The sequence below is a fragment of the Erithacus rubecula genome, assembly GCF_903797595.1.
Source record: "Erithacus rubecula genome assembly, chromosome: 4".
Taxonomy (NCBI): domain Eukaryota; kingdom Metazoa; phylum Chordata; class Aves; order Passeriformes; family Muscicapidae; genus Erithacus; species Erithacus rubecula.
This window is the reverse complement of record NC_136686.1, coordinates 45,033,366-45,050,597: the sequence shown is the minus strand read 5'-3', so window position 1 is coordinate 45,050,597 and position 17,232 is coordinate 45,033,366. Positions and strand designations below refer to the sequence as shown.

The 17,232-nt window shown below is 36.2% G+C and overlaps 1 protein-coding gene across 3 annotated transcripts in view; it reads right to left on the bottom strand.

Moving 5' to 3' along the window:
• Nucleotides 1-2,049: 2,049 nt before the first annotated feature.
• The window catches only part of MDFIC (MyoD family inhibitor domain containing), a 52,048-nt gene continuing 36,865 nt past the window's right edge, over nucleotides 2,050-17,232 (bottom strand). For 2 of the 3 annotated variants that reach the window (XM_079304724.1, XM_079304725.1), the window contains exon 5: nucleotides 2,050-5,532. In XM_079304724.1, coding sequence (XP_079160850.1) covers nucleotides 5,285-5,532 — 248 coding nt within the window. In that variant the 3' untranslated portion in view covers nucleotides 2,050-5,284. The remainder of the gene's footprint in view (nucleotides 5,533-17,232) is intronic. The other variant, XR_013774122.1, reaches the window with a different exon arrangement.

Below are 17,232 nucleotides of genomic sequence, written 5' to 3'. Positions count from 1 at the left end.
GGGGCTACACCCAAGTCAAATCCAAGATGGATCACAGTCACGAGTTTTTACATTTTTATAAGTTTTGGTTCATCTACATATTGGGGTCAATTATCTGACCACAGCCACAGGTAATAAAGTTTCAAACGCTTGGCTTGCCCCCTTTCCTTGGCCATTGTTTTTGATTTTTAGGTAACAGGTGTCCTTGGTTCTCTAGTTGGGAAGGATTGTTTTGTCTGACTACCCAGTGAAGAGAACTTAACAACACCTAAAAGGAAGTTTCAGAGTTACACTTTAAGCAGCAGAGAATCTGAAAAATATAAAATCCAAAACCCAAGGCATCAGATGGGGCTTTGAGCAATCTGATTTAGTTGAAGTTGCCCCTGCCCATGGCAAGCGGGTTGGAATCATATGATGCTTAAAGTCTCTCCCAACCCAAGCCATTCTATGAACCTATAATTAAAAACCATAAAGACATTAGGAACATCTAAGCAAATTAAACATCTCCCTGTTTTGCAGAATGATAATTCAGAGAATCTTCTCTTTCCAACTATAGTCGAAATAGCTCATCATAGTAAAGATTTCTAAAGGAGAGAAAACCCATCCTTTTATGACATTAACACCAAATCAGTGTTAAATAGCGTAAGCAAGTGTTTAAGGGTAGGCTAAACTTTTTACAAGCAATCAACTTCATGTTCAAGTGCACTGAGCACACTCAACGAGTACATCTTAGAAGAGAGTGCAGTGTATTATTTTTACTGAAATTCTTTCAATGTTAAAATTGAGTTATGGTCTCCCTGCTCTCTTTGGAAGTGCTAAAATGTGGCAAAAGGTTTGGAAGGTAAGGAAAAAACAAGATTAATGTATGTAGGATTCTAGAGCTACTGCTGTCACCATCAACACAAATGCGGAATTTTCCAGTTCATGGTGTATGCACGCACAGACTAAGAAAAGACACTAGGGAGATATTTCTCTAATGTTTAACTTAATTTTTGGGGCCAAGACTAAGATTTCAGATACACCATTCATTCTATGATCTCAGAAAGTTAGAAGACTAGAGGGAATAAAAGCTTTATCATGGAGATACATCAATGCAACTGGCATTGCTCTCCAAGAACATACATCAAATATTGCAACCATAAGGATAATGTGAAAAAAAAAAAAGTCTAAGTGTGTGATGATCTCAGAAAAGTTTCTCATTTAGAATATTATAAAATCAGTTGATTCATCTAAATCAACACATAGTCAACACTAAGTTCTCAACTAAGAACTAAGACTGAAAGAGAGCCATTATTCAGTCCAAAAGCTCCTGAATGTTCCTGATTGTTCTTCAGGAGCCATATTTTTCTAGAAATCTTATGTATTATGGATACTGGCTAACCAACTAAAATAGGTGTCAAATGATGCTATTACATGCTATAAATGATCCTAAATGATATCTATGTGTTTATCAATTCTTTTACTAAAGCAATTATTTTGGTGCACAGTCTCAATGCAAGGCTTCATGATACAGAAACACAATTTCTGCCAGTTTTATCATCTTTCCTCTGTAACGGCCAGAGAAGCAATTTGTTTTACCCTCTACAGGGATATAGATGTAGAAAAATTAGGGCAAAAGACTGTAGACATGCAGATTCTGCAGTTTTAAAGTAGTATAAGGATGTTCACAACTACCTTAAGCCAACATGAAAAAAAAATCATATGAATACTAAGAGCCGATTACCCTCTTGGTTCAGCTTGTTTACAGTAAATGGAAGACTTGCTGTGGATGTATTAAAATAGCTTTCATTTTGATAAACTTTAATAATTACTGGAATTTCATCTAGTTAATTCAATTTCATCAAGGAATGAATTTTCCCTCTTAATGACAAACTTTTTTACTGCTGGAGGTTCATGCAGGCACATCTAGTGCATGAGTTGGCTGAGCTCCACCTGTAAGATTTCACCTTCTGTGCAAGTCACCCAAAGGCTAACACATTTAGGAACAGTTAAAGCAGAAGAAAAAAAAAAAAAAGGAAAGAAAAGAGATTAAATTATTCTTCAAAGGAGTAACAAGGCAAGACTAGAAAGTGATATCCAAAAGTTTCAAAATAAAGATCTTTATTTCAAAATAGTGTTTGCAAGTAGCACATCCAATTGATATAAAATACAAACAGCATGTTTTTCAAATGGGCCAGTTTGCAGAACTATAAACTGAAACACTGTACAAGAACTATCATAAAATAGGCAATTAAGTTCTAAGGTTTTAATTTTATTTAAATTCTATTTTCACATTTGACATCTAATTTTGCTTTTTTTTATTATACAAGGTGCTTAAAAGATTATAAAGTAAAAATTACAAAACACAATTTAAGGATATAAATATAGAAAGGAATTCCTTAAACTACATGCTAATATTCTCTGCTACAAAGATATATTTTCAAAAGTGCTAATATCTCTATGACAAACAGTAGCAGATTACATGTAAATGTCAAACAAAATACACATTTTTTTATTTTTTCAATTGTCTGTAATACTTTGATACTTCCAATCATTATGAGGTTAACAACACTATTTTCATTCCTAGTATCTCATGAATAAAGAGGGAAAAGACATATCTGTGTGTGTATGTCCATGTATGTGAGAAAAAGTATATACACATATGCATGAACAAAGTTCTCATAATTATTGTTTTCATAATTTCAGTAAATCAAAAACCCACTAAGTTCCAGTAAGTAGAAACAAGGGCTTGTGCAGGCCAAATCCTATAGACAACTTTTACAGAAAAGAACTCCCTAGATTGGTAATTTCTATTTTTTTTTTTTTTTTAACCATATCAACCGGTGGTAAAAGTAATCTTTAGTAAGATCTAGCATTCACTAAAAGCATGATACACAAATGTGCATTTTCCAAGCACAGAACTGGAACTGCTCCAGCAGGGCATGGGTATTGGGGCAGGACAAGAGACTGGAAGGCCCCTTCCCTGTCCTGAAAGCACAATCAGACAAGAAGCAGCCATAATTCACCTCTCTGTGACCAGAAGGACACGAGGAGAGACAGCTCATGGTGCTGTCTAGCCCCAGAGAACATGTTCCCACAACCACGGTGTCAACCACAGACCTGCAATGGACAAAGTACTGTCTAGACTATTTCCAAGGTGCATTGAGTCCCAATGCTCACTGTGATGCCCCCAGTTTCCCCAGAGGCATTATGCCTTACAAAGACAAAATGCCTCCAGGCAATGCCACTCAACCAAGGCACCTCTTTCCCCTTCCCAATGTGGTTCAGCCTTTTAGGAGTCATAATTGAGCCCCATGAGCCTGATTCTGAGCACTGGGAATTTATCAGTTTAACTATATTATTCCTTATTAGCCTGCCTATTACCATAATAATTTTGTGCTCTCTAACTGGAATTTAACCAATAGAAAATTCTGACATGAATGGAAAGGCGATTAGTTTATGCAATAAAGATCTGAATCTGGCCCAATATATGGGGGGAAATAAAAACAAAATAAGAATAATACTTGTAGCAACTATCAAAAACAGATTAGGAAACCCTCTGAGGGTGAATCTGCATTGCATCAGAATACACCATAGTATTGCATACACTAAGGCAAAATGTAACACTTCCCAGCTCCCTAGTATAGTTAAGGATTTGGCTTCAGTGATAACTTGCAGTAGTAGGCACTACTAGTCAGTGTTCACAAGAAGAAGCTTTGGTTAATATCAGACTATTTGTTGACTTAGCTTCACACTCCTGTGATCTTCAACTTGTCACATTTTTATAAACTGAATTCACTATAGTAGAAATAGACATTTATGGCCAATTCACTCAACACACATGCTATTGGTTTTTGATGATTCTCTACAAATCTACACTCTACAAATGGAATATCTGGAGTGTAAACAGGAAAGTTTAAGTATGTGAGATCAAGATGTGTGGGTGGTTTACACAGGAAGGTTTGTGAGCTACAGATATGGAGGGGAGAAATTACCAGATGGTAAAGAAAATGGGTATTTTGATTCCCTAAATCTGGGAATGCCATAAACCTCTTTATGTGTTCCACAATCACAATTACAAAAGAGAGATATTTCTTGGAATGTCTTAAAGGCGTAATAGGGAATATACAGTTAGGTCCAACAGTTCCTAACTGTATTTTTTAAACCTTTTAAATACCAATCCTTTTATTTTTAAAGCATATATATTTTAAGTTATCTTTTTTACACAATTATTTAAAAATAAGATTTAGAATATATCAGAGAATAAACATTTTTTCACTTGTTTTTTTCATTTAATGACAGGATTCCTCGATCAAGTCAGTTTTAATTTTTTTTCATACCCTGTTTAAATCCTGCTACTCTCTGTACATCTTTATTACACTGTAAAGAAATAAATATTAAGTTATGTGACACTGGTTCCAAAGCCATAAACACTGACCAGGCCACTTAATGTACTGGTTTAGATTCTTGATTAACTTCTAATAATTTTCCTCTTATAGCCAATTTTTGAAGTATTGTTAGTCTATTAGTTTGTTACTCTAAGGATATACTTAATGTCTACACAGATTTCCAAAGCCTCTTTGTAAGATGAAGCATTTCAAATAATAATAGCACTGAACTAAAATGATAAGGTCTCTATTCTGTCTTGATTGATGAAAAAGAAATCCTGGTACTCTTCTAGTCCAGGGCAAAATTTATATTTGACTTCAGATTGTCAGATAAGCTCAGCAATGGAAAGCACCAGGAATTGCTCTCTAATCAATGAGATATTCAAAACAAAAGACATATTGCCAACATGACCACTGCAGCAAAACCAACGGTAGATTTCTGATGCTGACTTTTGAATTAAGTTTAAAACAATAGAGCAAAGTTGCTTGGAACCCAAAGAGAGAGAAATAGAGATATTTTGATTTTCAGAATGCCTGTAAAGGCATGGAGGCATTTGAGTGTTTAAACATTAAAGTAGGTAAAGGCAAATACTTAAGGCTTTGCCTTGCAGTCTGTTCTCTGACCAAAACCTATCACTCAATTCAAATGGCAATTTTGCCTTCATATGGCCTGCAGTATCAGGCCTATAATTCACTTTCAACAAACTCTTCCATTTGCAAAGCCAAAAGGAAGCTGGAATGTAGCTTTAGTTTCACATACAAAACTATACAATTTGTGTTAGAATAGATTTAGATTTGAGGATTGATATTTTAAAAAAATATTTATATAAAGAGAATTAACAGTGCAAGTGTGAAAATCTTACCTTGTCTTTCCTCAAATGTACTTAAAGAAAAGCTCTCCAGTTTTATAGAGAATAAAATAGAAAGGGTTAAATATTTCAGGATGGGAAGCAGATCCCACAGCACTCCATGCAGATCTCCAGGCAGTCTGAGGATTCACAGCAGGCGTCCATTATGCCACAGTCCATGTCGCAGGGGCAGTTGCAGTCATCGCCCATCTCGTCCCCGCAGCAGCAGCAGCAGGCGTCCGACGTGCAGATGCCACAGGATGCTTGTCCCAGAACAATGTTACAGAGAGTGAGAAATTCACAGAACAAGCAAGCCAGGATACAGTGGACACAGCAATCTTCAGATGGAATAGTTCAGCAGCGTGTCAGGAGCAAACAAAAAAAAAAAGACGAAAAGAGAAAACCATTAATATGACATTCTAAATCCAGATACATCACAATGTCAAATAAGTAACTGAATGAAAATGGTTCAAAGTAGACATAATCTACCACAAAAAAAAAGGGGCTTCCCATCTCTGTGGTCACTTCTGCAGCTCAACTCATCTCCAACTCTATGCAAGTTTTCACCACTTCACTTCATACAAATCCCAAGTACTAAACTGTTCAGAGGTGCTTAGATCAATCTCCTTACTCATTTATTGTGTAAAATATTCATATCTATTATCTTCATTAATACATTCTTACACAAACTCATAAAAAAGAAAACAACTAATGAGGAAAACTATAGAAAATTATTTCCAGCCCTTCCCAGTTCATCTTGCCTTTCTGAAATGGTTTTGTTTGCTTGATATATGTGAAGAAAAATAAAGGAGTTGCCTAAACATTGTTGCTTTCTTTATCATTTTTTGCACATATTAAAACCAGCTTAACAGCATTTATATGCATTTCTTACTTTCAACAATAAATAAAGTATTCAATCAAAATACAGATTTTTCTACTGCTTTTCAACACAAATTGACTGGCAACTCTTTTAATATACTGCTTCAATCTTCAAAAGTTCTTAACTACACCTGAACAAAAATATACAGCTTTTAGAAGTCCTGCTAAATTATATAGATAATTAAGGTGTCCCATAAACTGCCTGCAAAAAATATGGCACCTGAAAAGTAAATTTATGAAATAACTTCAAATAATAATACATCCATGAGACAAGACAGGAAAAGAAAGATTGGAACTAAACATGCACCAGTGAAAAGGAGACTGCAGGAATGAGAGATATACTCAATGCTACATAATATGTATAAATTCATACATAAAATATATTTAATTTGTAAGAGGCAGTGAATAGTCACTCAGAAACAAAACAAAAACTTAAAAATACAAAATGTGTTCAGGATGGAGAAATACTTTTCTTTCCTAGCTTCAGCTTTCTTTCTTTTTACTGCCTGCAAACTTTGAACTCTTTAGCCACAGACAGGTGAACACTGGGGGAAACATCCTGCAGAACCTCACCCTGTCTCTTGCCCCTGCAGTCCATCACAAGTATCCTCTATGAGAACATGTTAGGAACAACAGGACATTGACCTATATGGACGACTGGTCTGAGCACCTACAGACATTATGTTTTATAGACATCATGTTCTTACAGTTCACTGCCTGAAGACTGCTGTCATAGGAGAAAATTTGCAATTACTTGCAACAGTAATACTAGTATCAGGCCTTCTAAGCAAATTTATAAATGCAAAAAATGGTGCAGTAGCCATGACAAGTATGCTGATTGATTCCTAATACCTCTAACTTTGCCAAAACTCTGACTGCATGATAGTGCAGCAATGACTTACACAAGCAAGCATGAATACTTACAGCAATGCAGCAACAGAGACTCCAACCAGCCAAACCTGACCCAAGAGGCAAAGGAACTACTTGAACCCTTAGCCCACTCCTACTTATTACACTACTTAGATGCAAACTTAGCTTGGACATTTCTGTACTGCAATGTGGCCACAGTCATAATGTACTACTGAATGAACCTTTATGCCCAAAAGGAAAAAACAGAATTTCAGAAAAAGCAAGAAGAGGTAAAAAAACCCAAAATACTAACCTTAAAATTAAAATTAAAATCTCCCAACTACTCTGCAGGAAGAAAAACAGAGAAAACCACAGGTGCATTTAATGTGCTTTAAAGAAAATTGTTTCTTGTAGTAAAAGGCTTCTATTCCCAAAGACATAATGTCACCAAATAAATGACCTTCATAGAAAACACAGAAGATATGTGAAAAAAATCTGGAGAGTATCAGTTCAGTGAAGAGGACCAAAGCCAGACTGATAGCGATTAATTAGCTGGTTGTCATGGAGATGGTGTTAAATATGCTCAGGTAAAATCTCCTTTCAGATTTTCTTTTAATATGAAGGAAAAAGATAAAGAAGCCAAGAGGTCTATCTAAGAAACCTTCATATTTGAAGAACTAAGATTTCAGTATATCACATTTTTAAAAGACAGCTTGAAGAAGCTGTCAATTCAACAAATGTTGCTCTGCATTAATTTTTTTTTTTTTTTAGTGCACCATAATGAAACTTTGTGTATATACATATTGTAAATAAGATGTTCAAAAAATCTTGCCTGCTTCATGCAGGGATATGTAAAATTGCAAGGAGAGAAATACACATTCACAGACACTATAATAAATTTCTATACATGGGCAAGGTTCATAGGTTAAAAAACAGAGACTGCATTCAGAAAGGATTTTCCGGATCCATAAAATAACTTTTCCCTCCTAATCTAAGAAACTCACCAAATAAAGACTAACAAGAAGAGGCCGTGCTGATTTAAATAAAGGTATTTTGCAGGTAAAACCTATGAGAAATGGTCCAAGGCACAGTAAGAAATTTTGGCCATTAGTATTATTACAGAAACCCTGTAGAGGGTTTTTCCATCTCTTTTTCACTGACTGAAACACTAAAAGGATTTATTTACCTACTCTTTATTTTTATTTCCTTCTCCCCAGCTGACAAACCTAATATTTGATTTAAAAAACTCTATATAGCAATTTTACTTAACCTCCACAATTAACAAGAAGTAGCTCTCTTCATTCTTGCAATGACTCATTTGTACAATGAACATAAACTTTGATCCACATTTCAAGGACAAACCTGAAATAATCATGCTTTTATGTTCTTCATTTTACTGTCTTTTAATATCTATCCAGGTAGCAATTATTTAACACATGACAAAGCATGCTGTTGCCTAGTCCTACATAACTTGCTGAATTCAGAATCATGACTCTAAAGGGCTGTAATACAGCTGGATAAAATGGGTGAAAGAATAAATTCTTACATGTATGACCCTTATTTTTTGGATTCTTATCTACAGATGCAATTACAGGAAAAGATACCGTTACACAGTATTTTTGTAGTAATAACAAACCTACATGCCACACAAAACTCATCCTTCTCTAGTATCTACATTCCTACAGCAACCTACCAGTTCCACAGAAAACATTGCACAGCTAAAACTGACTGCTGTTATGATCAGTGGAATGCAGCCATGAAGGTGCTGTACAAAGCTTGCTTCAAAAGAGATGACCACAGGTTTTTCATTAGCATGTTGGAGACCACTGCAATATATTTCATTGTTTGTACAAGGCACTCTGATAATTTTTCCTCCTTATAAGACCAAGGAGATTATTTTAAATTACACATTATTCTAAATTTCAAAACTTTTTAGTACTTCAAGAATAAAGACTATACCTAACTTCCACTCTTTAACCTTACTCCATCAAAATCAGATTTTTTTTTTTTTCTAGGTGATTGAGGAGTAGAACACTTTAATCCAACTAGAAGGAAACACATTGTATGTATTTGTAAACTTGGTGATTTCAATGTCTGGCAATGTGTTTTCTGGAAACTTTTCTAATAAGGATATTATACAGTAATACCAGCTATGACACTGGTGCCAGCTTAAAAATTAACTAGTTCTTTAAGCTCTTTTTTGTTTGTTTGAGAATTAGAGGGTCTCATTCTTCTTCTTAGATATAGTAATACAATCAAGAATTAGGGGCACATCTTTATTGTGGACAGAACTCCATTAGCCTTGACATTCGTGATGCACTGCTCTTGATAGTAAGCTAACTCTGAAGTTTCTTGAGGTTTAAGTTTTCCTTAAACCAATTTCCCTCTCTGTGGAAGTATTTAAGTTTTGCCACAAATCAGGTATATCATTAACAAAGATAAACTTTTTCTTGGGATGTTGGGTGTGAGCACTGTCTAGAGGCACATTTAAAAAAATAAAAATCCAAACCAATACATCTACCTTAGTTCTTTTACTAAATGCTTCTGATTTCATCAAAACACTCTATTTCATCAAAACACTCTATCATATTTGTTGACTAGATCCAAGCTCACATAAACTCTGCCAAATGACACAAATTACAAGTCTTGATCTGTAGGCAGTGCTAGTAGATTTTATTAAACCAACTCATGTTTGGGGGAAAAAGGTGAGCTTTCAGATAATCAAGCTTATCTTCAATTATTCTTTCATTTTGTCTGGGATGAAAGTTAGACCTGAAGTTAAAAGGGTCATCCCATCCAACATTTTTTAAAGCCAATGTAAATGAAGGCATTTCCTTAACCCTTTGGCACATCCCCAAAAGGCACAGATTTGCTAGGGAGTTTCATCAAAACTGTTAAACCATGCCAAGGCAAATAGAACCCCACCAGCATGTTCAAGTTTTTGCCTCTTTATATCATACACACACACACACACCCAACCATGTGCTGATTTAACCAGTGGATACAGGACATGCTACATCTACTTTAACTGGGTTTTAAATGTTACCAGAGACAATATCCAGAGAAGAAAGGGGCCTAAGATCCCTTCAAACTGTTTACACACTGTTATAAAAGCCCAGAAGTCTCCACTTCTAACCTACCCCAGTTACAACTGCTAAGCTCATTTAAGGAAAAGAAACAATATCAACCATAAAACTATTTTAATGTTTGTACATGTCCTTAAACATTTGCAGGTGCACACAACTTTTACTTCCAAAATTTCTGTATACAGATATTACCATGCTACCCAATTTCTTTCAAATACTGAAATATACATTTATTTTGTTTTGATTTCCCTTGCAGCATCTCCTCTTTAATTTTATTATAGATCCAGCTCTACTTAAAAAAGATTTTTAAGGGAACTATCAACCATCAAACTGTACAGGAAATGCAGAAGGTGAACTGAAAAATGCACAGAGAAATGCACGTGCAGGCTGCTATGTGCTGCTTTTGTAATGTTTGACACTAACCTGTCACAAACTGACTCAAAAAGCTTTCATACCAAGCAGACAGGTCACATATGATAAAAGTTCTTCATGTCTACAGTGGTAAATAAGCTCACTTACAGGACGGTGACCTTGGTAAGCTTCTTTCTAACTATATTCACCAAGTTCAGACAACTCAAAACAAATCTCCAGGCACTCTGCTGTCTCATGGAGAGAATCAAAAGGGCAAGCCCACAATCAAAGTGACAGCTGAGGTGTTCAGCAGGGTTTACTGCGGCCCCCGCAGAGCCCTGAACAGAAGCCCCAGCAGGTGCTACAGGCATCCCACAGTCTGTCAGGGGCTGGGATGAGCACACAGCACCAGGGGCTGAGAGCCACAGCCAGAGCAGCACAGCTCCAGCCAGACACCTCCCCAGCACAAGGCTCCTGAAGGAGCAGGGGCGAGGAGCAGAATTCCTGAGCCCACACACACCAGCACAGCTCCCACTGCACCCGCAGCGGGGCTCACGGCAGCCTCTGCCACCCACCACCGTGCTTTTGGGAAAAATCACAGCACCCAGGAAAGTGCTCACAGGAAAACAAGGAAGGGCAGAAAGAATGAACTGACATGTTGTATGGAGCATGGTTATTTCTAGATATTATTTCTAGACATTTTTTTAGACAGGAGAAAACATAGTTACAAAGCGTAGTATATGTGATAATTCACCATTTAAAGTAAAAAAAAACTATTATCTCTATTGAGCAAGAAAATTAAAATGTTGTCTGAACAGGCAAATCACACTGAACACATGGAAACTTTCATCAAAGCTTATATTCTAAGCTCTCAATACAGATATAACTGCAGGAGTAAAATGATCCATTTCAAACACACAGATATAGTAAGAAATCTGCTAATTTCCAATACCTAAGACTTCCTTAGATTATGAAGCCTTCATTGCCACTGCTCACCACTGCAAATACTGAGACAAATTCGGTGCTAGCCAGACTATGTCCTTATAAAGGAGATGCTGTTGGAAGACCCTTTTTCTGTACAGGCCCTGTTTTCCACTCCATCTTGACAAAAAACATGTAAATTACCATTCAAGAGTTCTGTGCAAAAAAACCCAATGTAAACCATACTGAAAATATATCACTCTTCAAAATGCATTCTTAAAAAATACACATTTGACCAAATGATAATGTTATTTGCCCACTGCCTGATTGACAAGTGTGTTCTGATATAACCTTGTCTAACAAAAACACCTGTTTATCACTTCATGCTCAGACACAAATCCACCTTGAACCAATTTCTAAAACATACCAAGTAAAATTTCAGCTAAAGTACAGAGATTGCGGCATACTAACAAGTAGCTGCCTAAATAATACTTAATGCTATGGGATGGATTTCAGGAATGTATGTATGTTCAAAAAAAACCAAAGCCAGGTTGAGAGATGGCCAACAGATATTTCTGGAGTGTTAGGCTATTGATGTACACTTACTGAATTTTGGCAATACAAATCACATTAACTGAATGTTATATAAAAGAAAACTTATTGCTGCTCTGGTGCCCCTCAAGAGCAAAAAATCCCAACACAATCCTATTTCAAATCATGCACATTAAAGGAAAGTTTCCCAGAAATCATTTTTCCTGTATAAAGTTATATGAACCAAAGTAAAACACTCCTACTTCTAATAGAAGTCTGCTAGCATGCTAAGACAACTACTCATTACTTTCCATGTATATGCACCAAGTGGCTCTTAAGACCCTGGCTTAAGACAATGGCTATTTGTTGGACTTGCTGTGTCTTCAGTTAAGCCATCAGTATCACTTGGGATATTCTAATAAATTAATGTAGTCAGCAGCATGAGTTAAACAGTGTCCAACATGCTTTGATTCAAAATCTAGAACAGATGAAGCTGCATTATACTAAAAAGAAGAGGGAGGAGGAAAGGGATATCTCATTCAAATGCACCCTGAAATGCTGAATTTTAAGCACTGGATTTAAAAAAACCACCCACACTTTGGGTGAAATAGTTCATTGCATCTCTAAGCTCAGCCCCACAAGAAATACAGCTTTCCACAGAAAGCTGAGGAAGTTTCAGGCTTTGCTTCTGGGAAAGCATGAATAGTAACTTGAATGTGGTGGCAAGTTTGCACTGACTGTCTTTCCCCAGAGTTCCACCCCATGCTGCAGGCTTTCCTTACCTAGCTCACTGCTGCATCTAGCCTTATTACACCTCCTAAAGACCTCTCCTTAAAGAAACTCATTGCAAAGAAGATGCTTTCTAGTGCCTTACTGATTTAGAGAGCCTGGGAAGGAAGGGAGTATCCACTGTCTATATAGGAGGCAGGCTCATGATCTGTTCAGCAGTTTAACAATCTACTGTTTCCAAATGAATACAGCAATTTATGCTCAAAATCTTTTGAGTGAAGTACCACATTAAAGTCAAATTAACAAGTCACTAGAGTTATGGGAACTTCCCTGCCAAACACAGTAACTTCTGAGATCACAACAACTTGACCAAAAGTGAGCACTTCATATCAAGAATGTTCCCTCTCTCCATCCTTAACTTTTCATAAATTATTGCCTTAATTCAAAAAAAGTATAACATCAAGTTTCATAAGGATTTGGTAGGAAAACTTGGTTTGGTTTCTAGAAAATAATAAACACCTACCTTAGCCCTGCACTCCCTTAATTAAATCCTCTTCCATCCTTCCCCCACCCAACTTCTTTCCTTTTCTCCTCCAACTCTGCATGGCATTATTACTTACCTTCCACCCCTCTGACACACATATGTATGTATTCAGTTACTCATCTGTCTTCATTTCCTGACATCTAGATCTACTGTTCTGCTGCCTCATTGCTGTCTTCTTTAGACCTCCTTTAAGTTTCTCTGGACAGTTTGCACCTGGATCTACATCAGAGCTCTGGATGCTTTGCATCTGAACACAGCAGCTAGACTGCCTTTCTTTTTACTCATTTACAATTGCTTTTTCATATTTCCAAGGTGGTTTTCTCCACTGCTCATAACTAGCAGGTGCAAAACAGCAAAAATTCCCTTTGCTAGTGGCCTACCAACCAGAATTTTGGAAGAACTGTGACACCTCTGGCATCAATAATTCAAAATATTATTAAAATTCCTTTGAGCTAATTTTTTTTTTTTTATTCCAAATATTCACTGAAACCTATCCAGTCCCTTTGAAAAATCTTTAGAACTGAAACAGTGTTTAAAAACTCCTTTTCAGGAGTGACACTCCAACTATTTCATAATTCCTTTGGTTTTTTTGCAGTGTAAGTTATGGAGCTGAGTAAGATTTCTTCAGGGACAATGCAGATTAATAATAGATGTGGAGGAAAAGCAGAACTGGTGAGTGCACTCACACCCTCCTAAGTCTCACTGGATGTGCAAGTTCCTAACCAGCATATTCTGGAATGCTGACATGGCCACATATACTACAGACTTCTTTTAAAAAGGAGTCTTTAGCGCTTTTATACTACTGCTGCCAAAATGTCTCTTACATTTTGAAGCATTTCCTACACAAATTCAGCCCCAAAAGCTCACAAGACGCGACCCAGAGTACAAGTGGAGTTTCCAGCTGGAACAATTAGTAAAAGAGTTTTTAACTGGTGGGTGGATTTTTGGGGGATGGCAGACTGGGAGGTTTCACAGCTTTTGTTAGGGCTGCCTAGTACTTTGGAGACCAACAGGAGCAGTACCAATTTTCCCAGGAAGATGTGCTAAAGTAATATTGAACTTCATTTAGCTTTCTAGTATATACACTGAAATCTGCAGTATATGAAGCAGCATGCTACATTTCAAATAAGAAAGTGTTCCAGTGCAGGAGGGGAGGCAAGCCCATCATGTTTCTTGATTCTATCCTGCTTCAAGCCCTTCTAGGCTTTCTGTTCTGTCAACAGATACAATATTCTAGAGCAAAGTACCAGACCTGGACAAACTGTATTACAACCAAGTGTGGTGCTCCAGAAATATTCACATCTTATCTTTGAAGAAGAATCAAGAAGAATGCAGCTTTTGGGAGGGAATAAGGAAAAAATGAAAAATATTTTATTTCCTATAGTTTAAACTCAGCTTGACAGCCAGAATTTTCTCTTCTCTTCCTTCTGAGGACATAATCTGTTCGTTTTCTCTGGCCACTTTCCTTCAGTTATTTCAGTCTCCTGACTGACAACAGAACAAAACTGTCAAGGAGGAAGACAAGGCAGATGAAGCAAAAATACAGGGTGTGTATTTTCAAATTTAAAATACAAACAAGGCTAGCAATTAGATTATAAAATCCAAAGTACTCCCTAAGGAATAGCAAAATTAAAGTGAATTGAAATATTTAAAAGTGTAAAAGTTTACGTTATTTCTTTCTAATAAAATTTCTGAATGCTATAAACTAAGCAGGTGCGTTAATTCAGGTGATTTATTACTCACAGAAAAAAATAAATACAGTTTGTCTTTTTCTGCATAAGACCATTTTAAAAACTGCCTAGAAGTTATATTATTGCACTATATGCATATGTGCCTGAATACAAATACACACCTTCAAGTAAATTCAAACCCAGCAACTCTTCAGCAGCAACCACTGGCTTATGAGGTTGACATGGTACAAGTTAAAGCAAAGCCAAGTAGTTAAGCAATGTCACAAATAATTTTCAATAGCTTTGTATCTTGTCCATCTTCCTGTAAGCTGTGTCAATAGCCTCTACAGAAATGTCATTGAATCAGAAGAGGCAACTGCACATAAAAATGCCTCTTTGCACAAAAAATGTTCATTATACAAAGAAGAATAGCTGAAGAAGTTAGGTTCAAATTAAATTGTGCATACCATTTTGAAAGAATGTCTACACCATCATCAGTCACAGAATAATCTTCTGGCTTAGTATAATTAGATTTAAACACAATTGCAAGTTCTTTAAACAAGTAACTGGGCTAATTATATCAAGTTTTGTAATGTGGTCTTCCAGAAGTAGTCATAAGGGGTTAACATGACTTGTAGTAATAACACAATTATTTTTAGCTTTTTTTCCCTTAAATAGTCAGCTCTTTGCTTGAATTTAGATATTTCAAATTACTGTTGCCAGATTTTCTGATTGTGCATCTTCTAAAAAATTGAGATGATAGAACAAATAAAGTATGTATTGATACTTCCAGAAAGGCAACAGCTTGATAAGAATTCTACTTACAGTCTAGAGTTCTGTCATGTAGCCCCATAGGGTACCTTACTGAAAGCTGAAGAAGCTGTGCTAGCTGTGTGCTAGCAGAGGTGTTTATACAAATATAAAACATGTCTGTCAGAGAACTGTAAAGCAAAATAAATTTCAAAACCAGAATATCACTTTTAAAAACAAATATTCCCTTATGGGCATATTCCAATACCAGACATATTTTAATAATTTCATGATAAAAACCTGTGCTTCACAAGGATTGAGTAACAGAAAACTTAGAGCTGTAGACATTTGCAGAATGGGAGAAGCCACTCAGAGCACATATCCAAATTCTCACATTCAAAAGGAGAACATTACAATGCCAGAAGTACAATGTTGACTATATTTAACTTTAGCTATTTGGTGACTTGTGAAATTGTGTGTGAGAATAGGAGTATCCTGTATTTCTGTGTTTTGAAAGAATGCAAGTTCTACGATGTAAAAACACTTTAATTATCTATATTCTGATCAGTCATGCCTTTAAAGATAATGATATTACTACTGTATATAAAATTATTGTACGATGGCAATTTCAGGCAACTAGCACAACTGTGTTAAGATATTAAAATCAGACATTAGAATTTAAAGCTAAATCTGAAGATATCATGAATTTTCTCCTCAATCACTTAGTAATTTGAGATAATTATATTCAGTTATTAAACAGAAAAAACAACTCCCAACAACTGTTTTCATTACAGGATAATTTTAGAAGAAAAATGGAAATGTTTTCCATAATTAATTGTATAGGGGAATGAACAGGGCAGGCACTGCCTCTGAAACAATAGATTGTTTTTTTCTTCAGAGGCCTGAACTTTGTTTCAGTCACATGAATAGATCTAGGATTCTGAAGATACAGGCTTTTCAAAGTGCACTAAGGAGAACCATATAAGGTTATTTCATGTAACAGAATGGGGAATACAGGAATTATGGTGATTTTGGAAAGAAATGTTAGAGGACTAAAAGTGCGACAGAAAAGTAACAGCAGATTCTTGAAGATACACATGTACATAAACAATAAATAATATAAACATATTATAAATAAACAATAACAAGGGGGACCAGCCCATGGAAGGGTCTGACTGAAGCTGTTCTTGATGTTGCTACACAGATTCACTAATTTTGACTAAAGCAGTTGAAGCCAAAAGGAGCTGCTCCACTGACACCAGCAGGCTTCTTTCAGGCCACTACCTGTGGTTCTTCTCATCCCTCATCCTTTCATCTAGGCTGAGAATCCTCCCCATTTCACTGAACACTACTGTCTCCCATTTCTCTAAGAATCTGTGTCAGTCCCCTCCCTCTAGAGGTGCTTTTTAACCAGTCACATCTGTGCCTGCCTCAGACCAACAAAATTTCCAGCATCTCTATACTCCTTGTTAAGGGCAGTAACAAAGTCCATTGAGTATATTAGTGCTAATGGGAAGGCAGTGGATTGAGAAGCACAGGAACTCTGGAACCATGAGTGTAAATTCAAGCAGAGAGAGCACAGAGACACAGCTAAAACATCAGAGAAATTATTTACTTTTGCTTATTTAAGCTATGCAGTAGCATGAAGGTTTTTTGTGCACATTATCTACATCCCAAATACAGCATAAGGCACACTGAACACTGGAGCATAGGTCATTGCTTTATTAT